This window comes from Galleria mellonella, unplaced genomic scaffold, assembly GCF_026898425.1.
Source record: "Galleria mellonella isolate WM207_F2 unplaced genomic scaffold, CSIRO_AGI_GalMel_v1 utg800, whole genome shotgun sequence".
Taxonomy (NCBI): domain Eukaryota; kingdom Metazoa; phylum Arthropoda; class Insecta; order Lepidoptera; family Pyralidae; genus Galleria; species Galleria mellonella.
In genome coordinates this window covers 382,769-404,439 of record NW_026442158.1, presented here as the reverse complement: position 1 = coordinate 404,439, position 21,671 = coordinate 382,769, and the positions used below count along the sequence as shown (strand labels likewise).

Below are 21,671 nucleotides of genomic sequence, written 5' to 3'. Positions count from 1 at the left end.
GCAAGATAAAGAGGCAACAATGGGCGTCCTTATCGCTAATTAGTGATCTTTTCCAGGCAACTTTAATGATGATAATGAATAGCAAATATTAGGAATAGTCCCGCGCCTGTGCTAACGGTATACGCTGGCGGGGCACCAGTTAATAATGATAGGTGAGATGAAAAGGCAGGTCAGTCAGCCCATCGTGACGAATACACCTGGAAGTCTGCGCGGTGGTTTCCAGGAGGACCTGACAGGGTATATTGACAATAGAAATGGTAATTGTATTTTTTTATAGGTGATAATGAAATAGTAACCCCACCCGCTAGCAATAGAAATGGTAATCGACATTAGGTCGACCTAATAGGGCTAACAATCCAAACTTCCCCCTCTCCCCGTGTAATCTCACACTATCTTATCATTAAGTTCTATTAAAACGTATTTTTTTATTTATGGTGTTATAATGAAATAGTATCCGTAGTATCTGAACAAGTCACAATAATCACTTACCTCAGCGACCGCGTGAAACATTATACCAAATAGGTATACAGACCTACGTAATTGCTTTAAAGCATTCGATTAAATATGTATTTAAAAGCTTGACTTGAAAGCATTTTTTTTTGTAGCTCCGTGTTTTGTGAAAAACATTAATGCCCTTAATAAAATTATTATTTTTAGGTAGATTTTTTTTAATGGATGATAATGGAATGGTAATCCCACCCGCGCTATCGGTATACACCGGCGGGGCACCAGTGACGAGTATGATAGATGAATTCAACAAGAATTGTTCATGGTTTTCAAGCAACGGTCATATTACTAGCAATGGGGCTGTCAAACTCTATTGCCTTTCCCCTCTTTTAGGTTAGGCCCTGTGGTTATCTTACTAATATTATAAGTGTTAAATTGACTGTTAATCTCAACAAGAATTGTTCACAATGGTTTCCAGGGGGAACCGCGAGGAGGTCGACCTGGTTGGATATATTGCTAGCAATGGGATTCTCAGTCTCCATTACTAACAATCCCTTTTCCCCCTATTCATCACGATTGGCTAATTAATCTGCCTTTTCATTCTCATCTATTATCCCTCACTGGTGCTCCGCCAGTGCATACCATTAGCACAGACGAGGTTAGCATTCTATTATCATACATAAAAAAAAAACTCTCCTGGGCTCATCAATATAATGGCAGTTCAGACTCTTAATTGATGTTATGATTACTTGCTCTGTATCTGAACTCATATTTATTAATTATTTATTGTAATAAAAAGATGCATTTGGCAGTTTGATTTCTCTGCCTATTTCCATGGACACAGCATGACACGCGATCAGAGTGCTCTCAAATGGACGTTGTTTTTAAAATCACTGAAAAATTAATTCGGTTCATACGTTTTTCATCAATAGAATATATTTGTTCCATTATTAATCCTTTCCGTAACAGGGTAGGTATTTATTTAAGTGTTTTTTATCTACTAGTAAATCTTGGTTATGCCTTTAAATATTAATAGATATAAAAAAATGCGTTGCAGAAAAAAAAAACTGTCTAAAATTGTGACTAAATCAATTTATTTTTATTTAAAAACTAACCTACGACACCGATTTTGGTAAAATTTCTATAGAACTAATCTGAAAGTACCTATATTCTTTGAGATAAAAAAAAATCCAAATTGGTTTATAAATGACGGAGTTATGCGGTAACAAATATAAAATACAACCAAATTGAGAAATTTTTTTTTCAGTCTGATGATAACATCACGAATTAATAAAACCACTCGAAGCAATTTTGATATTATTTATTTAATATCGACCAATAAATCGGATTATAAATGTCGGAGTTATGAGGTAACAAATATAAAATACAATCGAATTGAGAACTTTTTTTGCAGTCTGATGAAAATATCACGAATTAATAAAACCACTCGAAGCAATTTTGATATTATTTATTAAATATCGACCAATACAAAACATCAATATTTATTAACAATACAAGTGTGCATTGTCAATAATTTTATCCTTAACTTTATACTTATATAATAAATTATAATACTAATGTTAAGTTTACATAAATTCTTGGGTTGTGTGTTTAACTATCAATTGAACGAAACTATTAAAATTTCTTAATATGGTAGTAAATTTAAATTTAAAAAATGAGAGACATCTTTTGGCCTTTTTATCACAAGATTATGACCACATAGGACGTATAGTCATACCAGAGTACCAAGTTGATCTTATCGAAATTATTTATTATTTTAGTACCTATGTATTTACTATACAATAGTGTTAAATATTTTTAATATTATAATTATATCTTAGATCAAAAACTAGTACTTTCCAAAGACCTCGTGATTTAATATACAAAAAAGGGAGATACGAATTAATTTTCAAATAATTTTATTAAACTATATATTTTAATATCCTCTGAGTTATCTGCATTTTGGGTACACATCTCAGAACAATAAGACCCGAGCTACTTCAGAGCAGTTCGTTACCTACATTGGCCAGCCAAAAATCAAACCCTAGACCACCTTTATGCAAAGTAACGTGCCAACCACTATGCTATGGAGGTCGTCAGGAGAATAATATAAGAATAATAATCTTCGGATGGAAGTGGCTGATTTTTTTATATAGTATGTCTAAAAAAAAGGCCAAATTTATTTGATAGATACGAGAAGTATATAATTTATTCATAAATCATCGCTCTATCGTTATGTGACAATTACGTTATCCGTGTTCCAAACATATTTTCTATCACTGGTAATCCGACATTTTATAGACATTTCTGATACCATTGTTCAGCAACTTGTGAAAAATAGGTTTTTATTTTCAACATAGAATGTACCTATATATACCCTGCTGACAAGAAAACGTAACTTAAATACACTTACATATGTATTTTAGTTCCACGTAAACTTACGTTGTACCAGTACTCACGAGTAGAAAAATTACCAATGAAACTCCGTTAACTAACATATTAAATTTAAGATTAAATTATAAACAACATCCTTATAATATCAATGGCATGACAGATATTCCATTGCAAATAAACATACTTACAATTAGAATTAGTATTTTAAACAAACACCGTCTGTAAAATGCCAATTAATGTAAAAAATAAATATTTTAACAATATTACTGTAAATCACCAATTCACATAATTACGTAGAAACTTACGTAAGGTAAAATAGAACTTACTTGCTAATTTGCTCAATGCAATAACTATATAACAATGGCACTTCTGTGACTACAATAAATATATCACCTCCTTTTCCATAAAGCTCCGCATTACGAGTTACAACATAAATTCAATTCCTGGTTATTTCAATACAAACAGTTAACAATTTGTTCGCGAAACAAACGTACGGTATAAAAGTTTAGTAGTGAACATACTAGAACTCTGCGTCGGGATCTTCCGCGTCTGCTAATTTGACAAGACCTATGAAACTCTTCTCCGGTTCCATAATAGAATGTCGGTCCCCTGACGTGTTCCTAACAGCGAGCTTGTCGCCGGCTCTCAAGAACAGAGCGGAAGCAGAGAAACAAGAGTTGGCTCTGTCCAGAGCTTCGGGGGAGTGGGAAGACTGGGTGCACTGGAGAAGTGTGTCGCGCCCTTCCATTTCTGGATTCGTACGATGGAGTACCCAAGAGACTATGTCATGTCTATCTAGGTAATATATCTGTGAAATAAAAAAAACATACTTCTTTAATAAAAAAAGCATTTTAAATATGAGGGAATATCTGCAACTACATTATTTGGCTACATTCAAAGATAACTAAGTAATTTTAAATAACCAAAAAGTGGCATTTTAGTTTTTAGCGTAAAAAAGTGTGTAAAATTTGTAGTGCAAATTGCATGTACAGTAACAATTTGGCAACTTGGTAAAATCTGAAATATTACATATTTAATTTTTGAAGTTTACATTTTACAAACTTATATTTTTAATCTCATATTGACTGTAGTATTTAATATAATTTGTATCGTAATATTTTATTTAGCACAATTAATTTTTTTGTTTTGCAAAAACATTAATCTGTTTTTATAATCAAATAAAAGATATTTGAAAAAATATTGGAAATCATGCAAAATCATTTAATTACGCAGGTACTAATTCGTAAGCTATATTTAAGTATCCTAATTAATAATATAAAATAATTTAAATCCGTTTATTAGATTTTGTACAAAAGAGTAAGAAATATCACCCATCCCTACAGGGTTGAAAGGGATTGTTAGTAATAGAGACTAAGAATCCCATTGCTAGCAATATATCCAACCAGGTCGAACTCCACACAGTTCCCCCTGGAAACTATCATTATTAATTCTTGATGATTTCATCATGATGGGCTAACTGACCTGTTTTCATTTTCATCGACCACCCTTCACTGGTGTCCCACCAGCGTATACCGTTAGCGCAGGCGGGGCTACCATTCCATTTTTACCTATCAAAAAGACTATCCCTACAAACTTTCACATTTATATTATTAATAGGATTGGACAAATGATACAGACATTGCCAGTATATATAAACGGGGCATAAATCGTCATCACGACTTACTTGGACATAGACAAGGTAGACACCAGTGTGGTGCACGTGTATGTGGCCATTTCTGGTGAGTGTGGGCCGGGAATGTGGTGAGGCCAAGGTCCAGCTCGAGGGGTACCATACATCATGGTGAGCGCCATGGGCCAAGCGAATCAAGCCGTTACCTATAAATATAATTAAGAAAAAAGTATAAATAAATAAAAAAAATTTATAACTATGAAGTACACAAGATATAAATAAGAATTAACAGGCTGTATATTTGTTTCCATAGTTTCAGAATTAGAATATATACATAACGTTTTAATTTTATATTTCACATTTCATTATCACATTATTAAATTAAATAATTTTAAAAAGTAGATTTTTTTTGTGTCTCTATAGAATAATCATAATATAATAATAATAGAATAGAGACACAATCTCTATTAATGTTACTAACATTATCCACAGATAAATTGTCTCTCTCACTTTAGTCTATTTTCCTGTATTCTCTCTTCGTTTTCCTTCGTTATTTTTTTTCTGTTGTATGTGTGCTATAATTGTGTATGTTTTATATATTATATATGTGATTACTACATATGATATAATAATATAGATTGAAAACTAAACCTGGAATTATATTTACCGAAAATCCAATTATATTAATAATAACGTTGTAATTAATATCTCACATTTAATATTTCAGTGACGTTTAATATTGATTAAAGACAATTTATACACGTATATAAAGCCAAAAGTATCAAATTTGGAAAGTTTTCGAGTTATATATCAATTAGGAGAGATCTTGGAGATTTCAAATAACGTTTGTAGATATAAACATCCAGTATGTAATTACATAAATAAATTGTAACTAAAAGAGACAAAACTTGTTCAATATTTAGTTATTACTTCGCTGGAAACGTATCTTATTTGGTTTAATATTGACGCTATTAGTTTGTGGAACTATCGTTAAACTATCATCACATAACAGTTGTTACTATTACATATTTATTTAATCTGTGATATTAATATTTGTTTAAGTCTATAAGTATTATTATTTCTTCTATGGTACTAAAAGTACAAAGAACGAAAGTCGAGAAAGGATCAAAAAACTTTGAACGCCTTATAATAAGATGACGTGTTGACTATAAGGTTTTTGTTGTTTTTCTTCAAGAAGAATTAAGTTTTAAGCAAGGATTCTTCTTATTAATTATTAATAAAAAAAAAAAAATAACTAAAACTAACTAATTACTTAGGTTTTACCCTTTCCAGAGATGGTACTGTTTGGAACGTGAAATATAATTATTACCACAACATTTTTACATGCCCCACATATCATATCATGTCTATAGGCGACGGTTATCACTGTCCATCAGGTGTATCAGCAGCTTGTCATTCTACGCTGCATAAAAAAAAAGCAAAAAAATGGACGCTGCAAAAATAATTATTCTAGTAGTGTTAAATAGTATTTAGTTATTTCAACTTTTTTATGTTCACTACTGATTACTGGTAAATATTAAAAAGTGAGTAAAATAAATATATTCATAAGTCTTGACCAGATACTTATAGGCTTACCTTTATAGTGTTCGTGTACTTCAATATTGAGATGTGAAGTATTACCATGGAAGTGAGCCGCGATGAATGGCCGTCTTTGACCTTCCTGCAAGCGTAATTTTCATTAATTTGAATTGCGCCCTATCCGGAGTATTAATATCATCTGAGCCAGAGGCCTTTTTTTTTTTAACGTCAGGGAAAATGCGTCATGCAGACCCACACAGCTTAGGGACCGTGTGGGTACTGCCGGACTCCTACCGGCTAAATAACCTGACGATATACCTCCCATCTCATAATAGCGACGGTGCCGCGGGTTCCCGCTTTGAAATCTACACTGGGACACCGCCAATCTGAGCCAGAGGCCTATAGGATATTATCATCGTCATATCTGCTGTTATCTGTACATTTCTGAACATAAGCCTACCTCGAAAATGTCATAAGAAATGGGGTCTTTCCTTATGGAAGTTTACCATAAGGAGGATTTTACCAGTAGTTGCCATGCTTGGTAGGTAGGTTGACAACCGAAATTTGTCCTTTGGTGATGTTTTAAGAGGGACGCTGCCCATCTCCCGTCCATTATGTTCCCTTAGTGGCGTCTTACGACACCTACAGGAAAGTAAGGGATGACCCATTCTATACCAGGACCACATTTTTTTTTATATACAACTTAGAATGGCAAACAAGATGACGGCCCACCTGATGGAAAGTGGTAACCGTCGCCTATAGACATGAGCAGTACCATGAACATAACAAAGTATACTGTTTCGCCCATGATACCCGCCATGCGTTGCCATTCCTGAAGACTCAAGTGTTATTCCTCTGTACCTAGTAAATTTACGCCACACATGATAATGATAAGAGATATATTAATATTTTTACATATATAAATTTATTATATACAGCGTGCCAATGAATATTTTTAATATTTTAATACGTTTTATAAAATTTTGACCACATTTTAATATGAGTACGTGTTGGAGATTTCGAACGTAAAATCGACTGGAAGTTTTTATAGTTGAACGACTTCATAGTCGTAATATCTATCCAAAATATAATGGAAAAAGGTAATAAAGCAATACAACAACAATATTAAGCACATAATATAATACTACCTATACTAATAATAATAGTAAAACTGAACCACTTTCCCTTAGAAATAGAGTAAAAATATGAAAATAATTTCCAACCTTTCATACACTCACGACCGTATGATTGATTTGGTATACGGGAAAAGTTATTTAATCCAAGGAATATTATCGTTTATAGAATCCAATGAAGGTAAGTACTATTATACCTCTGTATCACTGTTTCTAGCCGTTCTTACTACAGTGTGTGGCGGTGCTTTTGTTGATGACAAGGAGACTGGCGCAACGGTTGGTAAGAATTTCTTGGTCTTACGTCTGCAAAAGATGATAAAAATAAAAATAAAATAATACATACTTAATAAATTGCATCACTTAAATTATTTTAAAATCTCAAAATACCAAATTTAAATTTTTATAAAATTAATATGTGTGATTAAAATGTTAACTATAATGTAAAAAAGTGCCATAAAAGATCTCACAACCACCTAATAAGGGGGGAAAGGGATTATTAGTAATAGGGCTTTATTAGCTTCATTACTAGCAATATACCCTATCAAATCGACTTCCACGAAGTTCCCTCTGGAAACCATCGTGGTTAATTCTTGTAGAATTTATCACTATTGACTAACTGAGCTGCTTTCATCGTCACCTATCATCCCTCACTGGTGCCCCACCAGCGATACCACATAGCACAGGCGGGGTAACCATTCCATTATCATCCCATTAAAAAAATCCCTAATTGATATCCGGCCCTCCAGGTTGTAATGTACATTTTGAAAAACACTAGTCTAGAGAGTAATATTGCTTATTAGTGATTGTTTATTATGGAAGACGAAATAAAGACATTATTTATTAATGTTGGTGTATAATAGGAGACGAGATAAAGACTTTTGAGTATATTTTTTGGTAGACACCTATTAATAAAATTGGAGAACATATATTTACAAAAAAATTACCAAAGAAGTAGAAAGTTCGAAATAAACAAAAAAGAATAAGGTTGTTAATACGATTTTTCGAACCATTGGAAATTAAAATTCACTAAGTAAAATAATTTCTCAGGTAAGTAAAGCCTTAGATTATATTCCCAAACCTTTGATTATAAAGTATATACATTATACCATGTTTGTGCGTAAAGGAGTCAGTTACACGACAAAATTTCTTACTTAGCTATGTCATTAACCGAGGCTAACTCGAGTATCTCCGTTGGGAACTTTAATGTTAATTTAATACTAAAGTTATAATTACATTTACTTTTAATGAGATAAAATTCATTAGTCCACGTAAGTGGTAATTGGATTCCTGGTTCAATGGCCTGTAACCTCAGCTTTATAACCGGGTACATAATTTTTTTTTAATAGATGACAATGGAGTGGTCGCCGCGCCTACGCTAACGGTTTACGTTGACGGGGCACCAGTGAGAGATGATAGGTGAGAATGAAAAGGCAGGTCAGTTAACCCATCGTAATAAATACACCTGGTATTCAACACGATGGTTTCCATGGGGGACCACGTGGAGGTCGACCTGATGAGGTATATTGCTAGCAATGAGACTGGTAGTCCGCATTACTAACAAAACCTTCCCCCCCTCCCCCTGGGTATCGTAAAATATTCTTGGGGAATTCGTCAGGATGGGCTAACTGACCTGCTTTTATCCTTACCTATCATCTCTCATTGGCGTCTCGCCAGCAAATACCAATAGAGCAGGCGGATCTACCATTCCATTCGCACCCAAAAACATCAAGTATCAAAAACAGGCGAAAATTCAGTCGCATTATTTAAAACAAAAAAGCGCGTAATTTTTTAGTGTTGCAAGAAATTCGCTGGAAAATTTCCTAAAAATTGAAAATTCCCTAGATTTTTTTATTTCAATTGATGACAAATTTATAAATTTTTTTAATATACATACATGTATATATTGTATACTAACTCTACACTCCTACACTACAATAGATTATAATAGACTACAATAAAAAAAATGTGTCCGCGTGACTTCTTTTACATTAAAAACAAAAGATGCTCCCATGTGTAGACCACTAAACTACATTTTCTTTTATTTTCCCTGTGATTTACTGTCTCTTTAAGTCACGCCTTTTATTTTATCTGAAAGGCTTTTTGTTACTACCTATACGACTGCTCCACTACACATTTTTTATTACATCAAATATCAGCTTTTTCCCGTGACTTCCAACGCGAGAATTTTGGAAGTAATTACTGAAACATATACCTGATTTCAAATTCGATCTTCAGAAATACAACCGTGCAAATGGTATCCGATTTGGTGGAGTAGTTTGTGCGTGATGTCTGAACAAACAAACAGACAGACAAAACGCTAAAAATTATTGTTTGACTTCCATTATATTCTATATTAATAATGGCATAGATTTAGGACAGTACCTGCGGTCCTATAGATATAATACACAGTGCCAGTAATAATTAGAACGAGACACGTTTATAAGCAAAACATGGAAGTGTGAGGATGATGGATGATCACATTTTTTGTCTTGCTCTACGTACACTTTTATAATACGAGTAGTGAAAAACATTATGCTTACATTATCCGTTCAAATTAAACAGCTATGTCACATATTACACGTCCCGAAAAAAGAGGTAATTTTTTAATTGTTCGTATGCTTAATGATATTCTTCTATTGCTATTTCATAATGCATACGCTCTTAGCATTTCTATGGCATTATCTTTCTACGGGTAATGATAAATAGTCGTAAGTCATAACGCAGTCTATGTGTTGTATATGTCTGTTAAACACATACTATATGGTGAAACCCTTTAGGGACACAACTTCATAACACAAATAATTTCAACTAAGTTTATAACCAGTTTCAGACTCATTGGACTCCTGAGAGGTTGTTTAGAATTTTCTTTATTGAATAAGCTTTAAATCTTGAAAACATGACGTACTTCATGGAATATAATATTATTTAATGACACTAAATAATAATATCAAACATGCCGGGGGAAAGGATTGTTAGTAATGCAGACAACCAGTCTTAATGCTCTAGCAATATACCCCAGCGGTCTATAATAAATTACCTCCACGTGTTCTGGAAACCATCGTGCTGAATATCAGACGTAATCATCACGATGGACTAACTGACCTGCCTTTTCATTCTCACCTATCATCCTGCACTGGTGCCCCGCCAGCGAATACCGTTAGCGCAGGCAGGGATACCATTTAATTATCATCCATTAAAATAAAAAATAATACCAGACATTAATTAGACCTATTAATTTTAGACCTAATATATATATATATATATATATATATATATATATATATATATATATATATATATAGATTATATATAATTTATTTATACTCTTCAATTACATTGGAATGATTAGATGATTTTTTAATAATAAATAGATTTATTTTCTCTTCACAATTCATCACAGTGAAATACAATGAGACTTGCTTATATTAAAGTTAAAGAATTATGAGTATATGAATAGTCTATACTTAATCATCAAGAAATCTAAAAGTATAAATACAACATAGGCAGCGTAAAAACTTTTGACATCATGTAAATGTGGAACGATACAGGTACCGGAAGGAGCATAAATTGATCTACCATAAACAAATTAACCATATAGTATGTATTCCATATTGAAGCCAAAACCCGGTGGTTTCCGAATCCGCATGTATATGAAACGAGTTAGATGTAAAATCGAATTTAAATTAGAGACGATATGATGTTTAAGGACAGAAATATTACTTAGTTTTCTATAAAGAATTTGACGTCGAGACAGATAAAAAGTACGTACAAAACTAAATAATATAAAGTCGCAGACATATCTAGTATGTAAAATAATATATTGAATTCAGATATATACAATAGTTTCATTCCAAGAATGTTATTTATAAAATTTTAAAATATCATCGAGCAAATCTATATACGATTCTGTGTTCAGTGAAATCTTTTCAAAAGAGCAGAGCATAAACGCTTCCAACTGTCTCGTACGTGACATTCTCTCAAGCTGGCGAGAGAACTTATTATCTGGAAGATAGAACCTACAGAATATATCACGTATACCTATCTGCATTATACGATGAGAAATGCAGGGTATCCACAAGTTGGAAGAGCATTCCACTAAGCCGGATCTACGGGTAAAGGCGGGAATTATATGGTATTATGTAAATATAGTGTCGATGATATAGAAGGTCCATTTGCGGTCACATTCCTTTTATGCAAAATGTTTTCACGCACTTGTTTTATTCAAAATTGGAATATGATAATGCAAATTAATAAGTCTTGGGTATAAACACTGCAGTCGTAATGCACTGCAATTACATTAGAAAAATGTTGCACAACTAATCATAGACAAAGATGCAAGGATTTACTCCATTAAGGAATGATACTAAGTGCCACCACCAGAATTATTGTCAAAGAATCTAAAATAATACACAATTAAATTTTATAATAATTAATATAATTTATACAAATTATAATTTTATATAATTAATTAAATTTTATAATAATATATATTAAATATTCTGTGTTCTTCAATGGTCTGTGTAAAAATGTTTTAATGATTATAACTCAAATCCTCGCAAATTAGGGTACGGCCCTGTCCCATGTTCCCGGTCTACCATAAAACCCAATTCCAAAGACAGAATCTCAAATTTCGTGCGAATGATAAAGCATGTTCATATCGCAAAATGGGCTGGAAGATAAGATCGTAATAAGTTCTACCATAAAATGTTCGAACAACCAAAATTTTCTTTCGGTATTTTAAAATTAAAATATTTTTTTTCGGCTCCGAAACTAATGGCAAACTCCTCTTTATACGTACATCCTTGATACAGATTAAAAATTTCTTTGTTATGAATAAAAATTTATATTTCTTTGTTTAAAATATTACGCCTCTTTTAAGATAAATTGCACTGGTTGCTTTATCCATCTACCGAAACTTTTTTTTCATAAGAGAAAAAAAAACTTTGTGATAATAATTTTAACAGCTGCTAACCAACTTTGCATAAACAGTAAACTTTTGTTATCTTCCATTACTCCAGGGAGTTTCAGGAAATCCTTTCTTATAATGTACATTTATAATGCGTTATATAAATCTTGGCTGTGCCCGCGACTTCGATCGCGTGATCAGAATAAAGCATCTGATTACAAAGAGGAGAGAAAAATTATATTATATTTTTTTTTATTGACATTTTCGTTTTCGGAATCAAAATTTATAAGTTTTTTTTTTTACTAGTTGGAAAAATACCAAACAAGCTGCCAGTCCACTTGATGGAGATATGTATCCGTTATTTATAGACATAAACAGGACCATAGATGTCACTGAATACACTATGACGCCCATAATATCCCTCGTGAGTTACCATTTCTGAAGACTAAGTTGTTATGCCCATGTGATTGAAATCATGATAAATACCTGTCATCGGTCTTCGACATGACTCTTGGAGCGGTGAACGTCTCGATTGCCTCAGGTGTTGCATCAGGGAACACATGGCGTTTGTCTCGGATAGTCTCGGTCTGTTCTGTCGTCATTGGTAACGCTGACAGAGCTGAAAAAAGATCACATAACTTAATATTTTTGGAAATAAACAAGTGCCCGGAGAATACTTTATAAGGTCTAATATTCATTAGTAACTAAATTTGGCCGATGAAGTACTTATATGCCATAATACAGATCTGTTCTTCCTTTGGGTAAGATCTGGTGGGTTTTCCATATTTAAAACAACATTTTGCAGCTATTTATTATATATGTGTTTAAGATGTTGTGGGAAATAAAAAAAAAATACTTATTTCTTTTTATTCGAAAGGGCGAAACAAAAGCATGCGATTCACGTGATGGTCAGTGATTACACAACCCATGGTTACTAACGACATCACGAGAGGCGCTAATGCGTTGCCAGTCTTTTAAAAAGGTATTAATTATTTTAGAAAAAAATAATAATAATAAATTAATAAAAACTATGAAAACCACAGCAAAATTCCAAAAACCAATAGTGAATAAAAATGAGTAATAGTGAATAAATATAAAAAAATATACTCTTGACTGCAATGAAGTAGTCAGAGGCATTTGTCGACTATTAATATTGTAAAGAACGTAATAATGCAAAATACGTTCTTGTTTACTTCCGGTCGCTTTGAGCACTCCCATAAATAAGATGAATCCAACGATATCCCATTAATCCATCAAGTCGTTAGACTTCACTTAGCGTTATACCAGATATAAGTACATACAATATAAATACATCCGAAAAACATTACTCTAATTTATTAAGCATTTAATTAAATGTGCGCAAATCAAATTCTTTTGCTAATTTATTTAAAATTGTAGAAATTTAAATAAATTTGCAAAAGACCATCATGAAAGAGCTTTCAATTATAATATTATAATTAAAATTGGTTCACAATTGACGAGGGTACACATAAAGTACAATAAAATTCAAAACCACTTCCCACTTCGAAGTGGATTAAAAGGAATGTTTTATTTGAATATTATTAAGGACTCGATGGATTGTCGGCTTGTAATCTTAAAAGCGTATATACTCGTATTGCTTCGAGCAATATGGTTTCTGGAATTAATCTCGTCAGGGTCAAATACAGCAGATGAATTTATTTAATATAAATTGAAAGTGACTGACCAATGAAATTGTATTTACGAATGATTGTTAGGAATATCGTGTGTGTGTTTTGTAGTAACTTCAAGGAAAAATAAAACTGTGTTTTTTACAGTTTTAATACATAGAATATATATTAATATGCAGAAAATATGTACAAATAGATTAAGCATAATACCAGCATTCTGTTTTTATGGCCGTACATTAATGTTAAAAACAGATATTAAAAAGTGTATTTGTTTATTTATTCTTTTATTGCACAATAAAACTTTGTACAAGTGGCGAGCTTAATGCCATATGATATTATCTTAGATTATTTAGATAGAGCGTCTCCATACAAATGCGTCGAGAAAATCAACTTTTTCATACAATTTTCCGTAAGCGATTCCTTTATAACTTCTATATTTATTTTGTCTTATAATTTTTGGATACTATGTATAATACATTAAAATGTAACTATTAGCCGATAAAAAGTTGACCTATTTTTTAGATTAGATCCTCTATCTGCACAATCTTAGAGCATTTTCTATTAGCTAACAATTAGGTGAAGACAGGAAGCGTATATAGAGCAGTGGTGATGAAAAAGATACGACATAATTATTGTAACATACTAAAATAATTATACATATCATTTCCATATTACACTCTTTAATTTGAAACACAGCCATACAAACAGCGGTATTTGGCAACTAACTCACGAGTAAAGCAGAGATACAGAAGCAAACAATCTACTCCGAAATGAGTACGTTAATGGGTTGTTGATGATTAAATAAACTGATGTATTACCTATATCAGGGTTCTCTGGGTTTTCGTTCAGAAGGCGCTTTAACTGTCTTATATTCGAAATGGAGTCCTCCTTCCTGAACAGTAACGAGTTCGTGAAGTCTTCTGGCTTCAATTTCATCATGTTTGTAACACCCACCTGTTAATGAATATAAATTATTATAATATTGAATGATAATTCTTAAATAAATAAATAAAGAAAATGATCATCACAATGCCATCACCATCATTTCAGCCGTTAATTTGTCATTTAGTAAACATAGGTTTTCTCTATAGACTGTAATAAGTATCGATCGTGAATCACTGAGTTGATATTTTTTTAACATTTAATACATCAAGATAAAGTTATACTTAATTTAACTTATTTGAAAAAATAGGATAGTTTGAATTTTTTTTATAGTCATAATTATGGTTAATTTGCAAAACGCAAGCAAACTTAATTCGATAATACGAAATATGTATTCGAGTAAAAGTAATACAGAGAAAAATAATTTCAAATTTGGGGAATCTGATCTGACAACTCTACATAGTATCTATGTATACAATTTTAAAATTGGCATAAAGCAATCTTGTTACAAATACCCGCAACCAATACCTATCGCTCATTTTCCGTTTCTATTGATCGTAAACCGCACAATGTAATTTAAATTGCTAAGGAAGCCTTATCCAGTAATTCCCTCGTAAGCTTTTACATTCCTTTGCTACCGCTGTTTGCCACAGTGTAAGTACAGTCACATGTAATAATTAAATATCTTTATATAATGTACGTCATAATTTATCATTGTTTATTAACCATAATTAATTTTTTTACTACAATGTAAGCGATAGTACTTTATATCGATACTATTATTTATACCTACTAGGTCGCCCGTCTTTCGCGCTGACACTCCCAGCTCGTAAAGACTAAGATAGGAATGGCCCATTCTTGAATTTACATTCTTTTATTACCTCCCGTGATTACTTAAGTTGTGGAATGATCTTCTTGCCGAGGTTTTCCCTACATCCCTAGAGACTACAACATGGGGTTCTTCAAAAGGGATTTATTAAGATTTCTTAAGAGTCGGCAACATGCACGCGACATCCTTGTTATCACAGGCGTCCAAAAGCTACAATAATTTACCATCAGACGGGCCGAATGCTTGTTTGCCACCATAGTAGTATAAAAAAATATTAATATTTTTTTTTTAATTCACATCTCCCCTCTTAAGGAAAGGAGATTGCAAACTAACAAGCAGAAGCACAGTCGGTCGGAATTATTATTATTATTTATAAAGAAAACTATTGAACCGATTTCGATAAAAATTCTATAGAACTAAGCTGTAAGATATGCTTACTTTCAGATAAAAAGAAGAATTTTCCAAATCGGTTTACAACTGACGGAGTTATGAGGTAACAAACATAAAAAACATATAACCGAATTGAAAACATCCTTCCTTTTGAAGTCAGCAGAATACTGGAAAAATTTCTAAAAGTCATCAAGAAACCAACATATGTGGGGTAACTACTGTTTCTGTGACATACATTACTACTGCCTAGTTACTAGTATTTTTAGATGACATTTATGTTCTGTTAGGTGGAGGGGGGGGGGGGGGTCTGTTTATCATAGTACGTAAAACATTTCTATCTTCTATATTTTCTAATCTACAACGAATCATATTTAATTTGATTTAAACAATTATCTAAGATGCTTGGTTACTTATTTTTTTGTTCCCACGCGTTAATATCTCGGAAAATACTTACATAAAACAAATTAACGATAACAAACATCCTTTACAACGTTATCTTGTTGGAGATAAACGAGTTTGTTTATTAATTAATTGATTGTTTTTCTACAACTACTTATCATTGGTTCATAGAGAACGAAACGGAATTGTTTACTGACTAAAAAGGGTGATAAAGTCATTTAATTGAATTTATTATTATTGATAATTAAATAAAGATGAATGAAACATACAAACGAGACGATGTAACAGTCATAAAAAAGAGTAGTAAAATATTTTTCGCACATTTTTTATTGTTTATGCGTATTATATTTGTTGTATTATTCTCGTGTAACTTATATGCAGTAATCCGACAAAGATACTTATTAAAATTGACTTAAAAGTGGCTCCAAAGAACGAATCGTACGGCATTGGCGTACGGTAGGAAATGGCAAAGGATAAGGGTAGGTACCGAGGTGTAATCCCTCATTGAATACTTTGTGATTTCTATGGTATGTTTATAGGCGACGATTATCATCTTTTCATTAAGTGAGCTTGTTTACCATTCCAAATAATATAAAAATGTAATAACGCCTACATTACTAAGGTAAATAATTGTCAACCCTAAAGCCCACTGCATTAGATGTCAAGTCATTGTGTTCTATGCATATAAAATATTTTACAAGATGATTCAAATTCATAATTATGATAATTATTACATAACAATACTGATTGACTAGTGAGAACTGTGTTCTGACAGTAGGGAGACAGATATCACGATGTCAACATAATTTTGGAACTCAAGTAAACGTGTCTTATTATCGCCACACATTTGCAAAGATTGTTACTAGGTATATATGTTAATTTTTAATTCTAAATTAGACGCAATAGAGATGCCAAGAACGCTGGTTTAAATTTAAAAACAATTAAGGAAATTGACAAAAATACCGTTTACGTTGGGATTTTATAACAAGCTCCGTGCTGAAGAGGTTTTGCAATCAAGAAATCACGAGAATTCAAAAATAAAATTTTAAAGTACCAGACGGGAGACTTTGTAAAAAAGTCGCTTGCTTGGGTACCTCTATCCCATTCGTGTTTCTACCGTGAAGCAGTTGTATTTGCATGGTTGTGTTTCGATTTGAAAAGTGGGATATGGCAGTGAATTTACAGGGTACAGAGGAATAACATCTGAGTCCTCAGGAATGGCAACGCGTGGGAGGTATCATGGTCGAAACAGTATACTCTATTATGTCCATGGTACTACTCATGTCTATAGACGACAGTTACCGCTTTCCATCAGGTGGGCCATTAACTTATTTGCCATTCTAAGTTGCATAAAAAAACTTTTGTCCTGTCAATGTAAATTAGTGGTTTTGAGGTGTTCGCATCGTTTACTCTATGTCTGTATATTGGACCAGCTCCCGTTTCAAGTTAACATTGTCGGAAACCAACAAAGCTATTAAGGAGACAATACCAGAAATAGTCATGAATATTTTATAGGGATCACGAAGCCGCATACAAAGCTTTGTGATTACGGAAATTGGTTCAGAGAAAAAGCTATCAGCCATAGTATCGATTTACACTAGTTAGATTTTCACAATTAGATTTATAGAAATTTCTAGATTTACTAACTAATTTATACTCATATTGATGATCCTTCTAAAAGCTGCAAAGTTACTTGTTTGACATTCTAACTTATATAAGATAATGGCCTCGGACTATTCATGGTAAATATTATTGTCCTATATATATTTATATAGTTATATAATGTATTAATATGCATATATGTATATAATACTAACTGGCTGGGAGGAAGGGATTGTTAGTAATGGGGACTAAGGTCCCTATTGCTAACAATATACACAACCAGATCGATCTCCCCATAGTCCCCCCTGGAAACCATTGTGGTTATTTCCAAGTGTATTCATCACGATGGGCTATCTGACCTGCCTTTCATCCTCATCCATCATCCCTCACTGGTGCCCCGCCAGAGTATACCATTAGCACAGGTGAGGTTACCATTGCATTATCATCCATTAAAAAAAAAAAGCAATACTAACTGGTTCTCTTCTTTTGTCATAATCATGGTACCAGTCGCCACTTTCAGCGTCCCCGTCCTCATCATAATCCTCGTCGTCGGGCATACTATCGTCTTCGAATACAGTTAAGTCATCTAACTTCTTCAGTGTGTCATCATTCTGCTTCTCCTTAATATCTTTTGAACCAACAGATTCCAAATCGTCGGCATATATCTGAAACAAAAAAACTTATATGAATATAGACGTTTGCACTATGGGGCATCACCCTCTGAATAAATAAAAAAATTAATGTCAAATCGCACTTTTTTTTACTGTAATTCATTCTTTTCCTGATTCTCCTAATCATCCTACACTGCGTTTGTCTGTACGGGGTCACCACTCAAGACCATTTCTTACCCATCGGTTGTCGGGCTATGTCGATTACTTTAGTACTTTTGCAAACATTATTTCGGATTCTATCACGCAGATACTCCGAGTATAGCCCTCTCCATAGCCCGCTGAGTAGTTTGAAGCTTTTGCATACAGGCAAGCATGTAAGACCATGTTTCAGTGCCATAAGTCATCATTGGCAACACGCACTGGTTTTAAAGTGGTAAGTTTACTATAAATATGGATTGAGCTCGTCGCTGACCAGTCATGTCCTTTAATACGTAATACGATTCCCAAGTACATTCATCAGTATGAGTTGTTTAATTATAAAACAATAAATGTGGCTTCATTTAAATGACGCGCATTCTACGTCAGAGAGATCATAATATGCTTAATTGTCATCATTTATAAAAAAACGACCTACAAAAAAAGTTATTGTAGTTATACTATTAGTATATTGTAACTAATATGCTAATTGGGGGAAAGGGATTATTAGTAATAGGGTATCACCACTGCATTACTAACAATATACGTTATCAAGTTGACCTCCACGCTGTTCCTGGAAACCGTGGTTAATTCTTGTTGAATTCATCATGACGGGCCCACTGGCTTTCTTTCATCCTCACTTATCATCTCTTACTGGTGCTCCGCCAGTGTATGCCGATAAGGCGATTGGAGAGACCACTCCATTTTCGTTCGTTTAAAAAAACATAAGTCTTTCTATTATTATTATTTTTTTTATTAATTATAATACTAACATCGGATTTTTTTAATAGAAGAAACTGTCGTTTCAACGTCTGTACTATTATTGTGTCTTACGTACAGATGGGCAAAGCACCGGGTTTAAACCCGGTGCTTTGGTAAAAACCCAATAAACACCCATAAACTCCCATAATCACCCAAAAAAATAGGTTTTTACGTATTTTTTTGAAAATATGTAAGTAATACCAATAAATTATTTTTATAAATTGTATTGATCAATTCTACAATATTAAATAAAACGTTAACTAATAATATTTCAGGAAATTTTAAAAATCTATATATAATAAAATGAAAGTAATTAATTTTCAGTGTTTTCATGTTGCAGTTGATCAACATGTTGGCCTTTTGCTTCCCGTAGATACTTTAAAATTTCTTCATAACACCTCGTTCGCACACATGGCCGTATATATTTAAATTCTTGAGCCACTAACAGTCCGAAATACTCATTTCTTTTATCCTCTTCTCCATAAATTAAGCATTTAGAACAGTTTGTTTCTTCTTTCAGTAAATTTTCTTTTACTTTATCCTCGTTTTTTTCTTTGTTGCGACGACGCTGGGTAAATCATCTGGACACTGGGTCTCACTATCGCCAAATATATTTGGAGATCGGCTTCGGCTACGGCTTGGCAGACATTTTTTTCTTTCTACAATTTTAAATTAAATTTATTAGAATAAATGCTTCGAACACACGCGATCTAAGTACCTTTTGTGTTTATTATACCTTACCTACCTAGGTATAAAAAGAGTACTTACGTAGATTTTCTTTTATTAACTGTTTTATACGAAGATCTTGATCTCTCAAATTAGCATCCATTTTACTTCCAGTGATTATCAACTAAATTAATAATCCACAAAGTATTAAATAACGTTTTTATGAAATATTTAGCACAAAAACAATACCCTTTAAATATCGATCGTCAGTAACTGTGGCTGACTTACCTATATTCTAGCAAGCAGGACTGCCAGATGTGAAGGGGAAATCCCCAATAAATTGTTGCATGTGACTGATGATGTGAGCATGTTCGTTTCATAATAAAAATGTTGCCAGGTAACCAAAAAGTCGTATGTTTTTGTGCGAATTACGATCATAATCTTTACGATCGTACATTAAAAAATAGACAAATAATAGTATGAGTACGATTTAAATCGTATATCTGTCAACCCTGCTAGCAAGACAGCGACAAAATCACGTTGCATAACAATGTAGCCCAAGCTTATATCTTATGAAATATACGGAAGAGATACGGACTTAGAAAAAACAGAAATGTTGTTCTTTGTGGAAGTCATTGATGAAATTCTATGTATTTTAGCCCGCAAACTTTCTTCAAACAAAAACAGCGCCATCTAGTATCGAGTTCTGTAATTATCTCTTTGTTTATGGATTTGAAGTAAGACCGCCACGCATGCAATACATTATGACTGGGGATTCCCCTATTCGTTGACGCTGAATATGAGGCGACGACAATCACTGTCAAACGTGTTCACTATTACTCTGACTCTGGTAACGTGACTTCCTGGTAACGTGTTAGGTAGGAAAAGCAGTAAAAAAGTGCATATTAAGGGAGCAGATTTGAAATAATATTTATACTTAACAAGAAATAATTAAAGGTAAGTGGATTTTTGAATGATACAATTATATCATGATCACTTAACAATTTTAACTTAAAATTAGATGTATTATTACAAGCTTTTATTTAGCTTGCGTTATGTAAATAAAAGTATGTAGGTATGTTCGTATGTTGATGCAATTATCCTCAATCCTCAACCGACTGGGATAAAATTTTCCATACACGTTTATTTTGGATGATAGTGCATAGTTAGCTGAGAGTCGTCATTGGATAATAATGGTGGATAGCCTAAGATGTGTACTAGATATTTATTTTTAACATAATATGCGTAAGTACCTAATCGAATTAAAGAAGTTGCTGAGAAAAATACAGAACAATACGATAATAAACTAGCGTCTGCGTTTAATCCTCCGAGGAGATGTAATTTTACAAAGGTTTTTTGTATTTATTTTATTATTTTTTTAATAAATTTATTGTAAATAACAAGAAATAATCATTGTAAAAAAATAGGCACTCTATTGTTGAATTTTCGTCAGACCAACTAATCATCGTTCATTTTTTTAGGTTCAATGGGGAGACCTAAAGATTTACGCATATGGGAGCACTACCGTACTTTACCAAACAAGTCTGTTTCTTGCAAGCTTTGTAATAAGGTCTACAAATTCAGTAATGCTGCCAAAATGCTTCAACATCTTATCACTTGTCCAAAATCTCCAGAAA

General features: G+C 32.7%; 1 protein-coding gene across 1 annotated transcript in view; it reads right to left on the bottom strand.

Moving 5' to 3' along the window:
• Positions 1–1,899: 1,899 nt before the first annotated feature.
• The window catches only part of LOC113518496 (uncharacterized), a 57,038-nt gene continuing 37,266 nt past the window's right edge, over positions 1,900–21,671 (bottom strand). The window contains exons 2-8 of the mRNA XM_052901817.1: positions 18,274–18,465; positions 14,517–14,652; positions 12,536–12,668; positions 7,341–7,446; positions 6,068–6,152; positions 4,526–4,677; positions 1,900–3,649 (exon numbers count right to left, since the gene is read on the bottom strand). Coding sequence (XP_052757777.1) covers positions 3,362–3,649; positions 4,526–4,677; positions 6,068–6,152; positions 7,341–7,446; positions 12,536–12,668; positions 14,517–14,652; positions 18,274–18,465 — 1,092 coding nt within the window. The 3' untranslated portion in view covers positions 1,900–3,361. The remainder of the gene's footprint in view (positions 3,650–4,525; positions 4,678–6,067; positions 6,153–7,340; positions 7,447–12,535; positions 12,669–14,516; positions 14,653–18,273; positions 18,466–21,671) is intronic.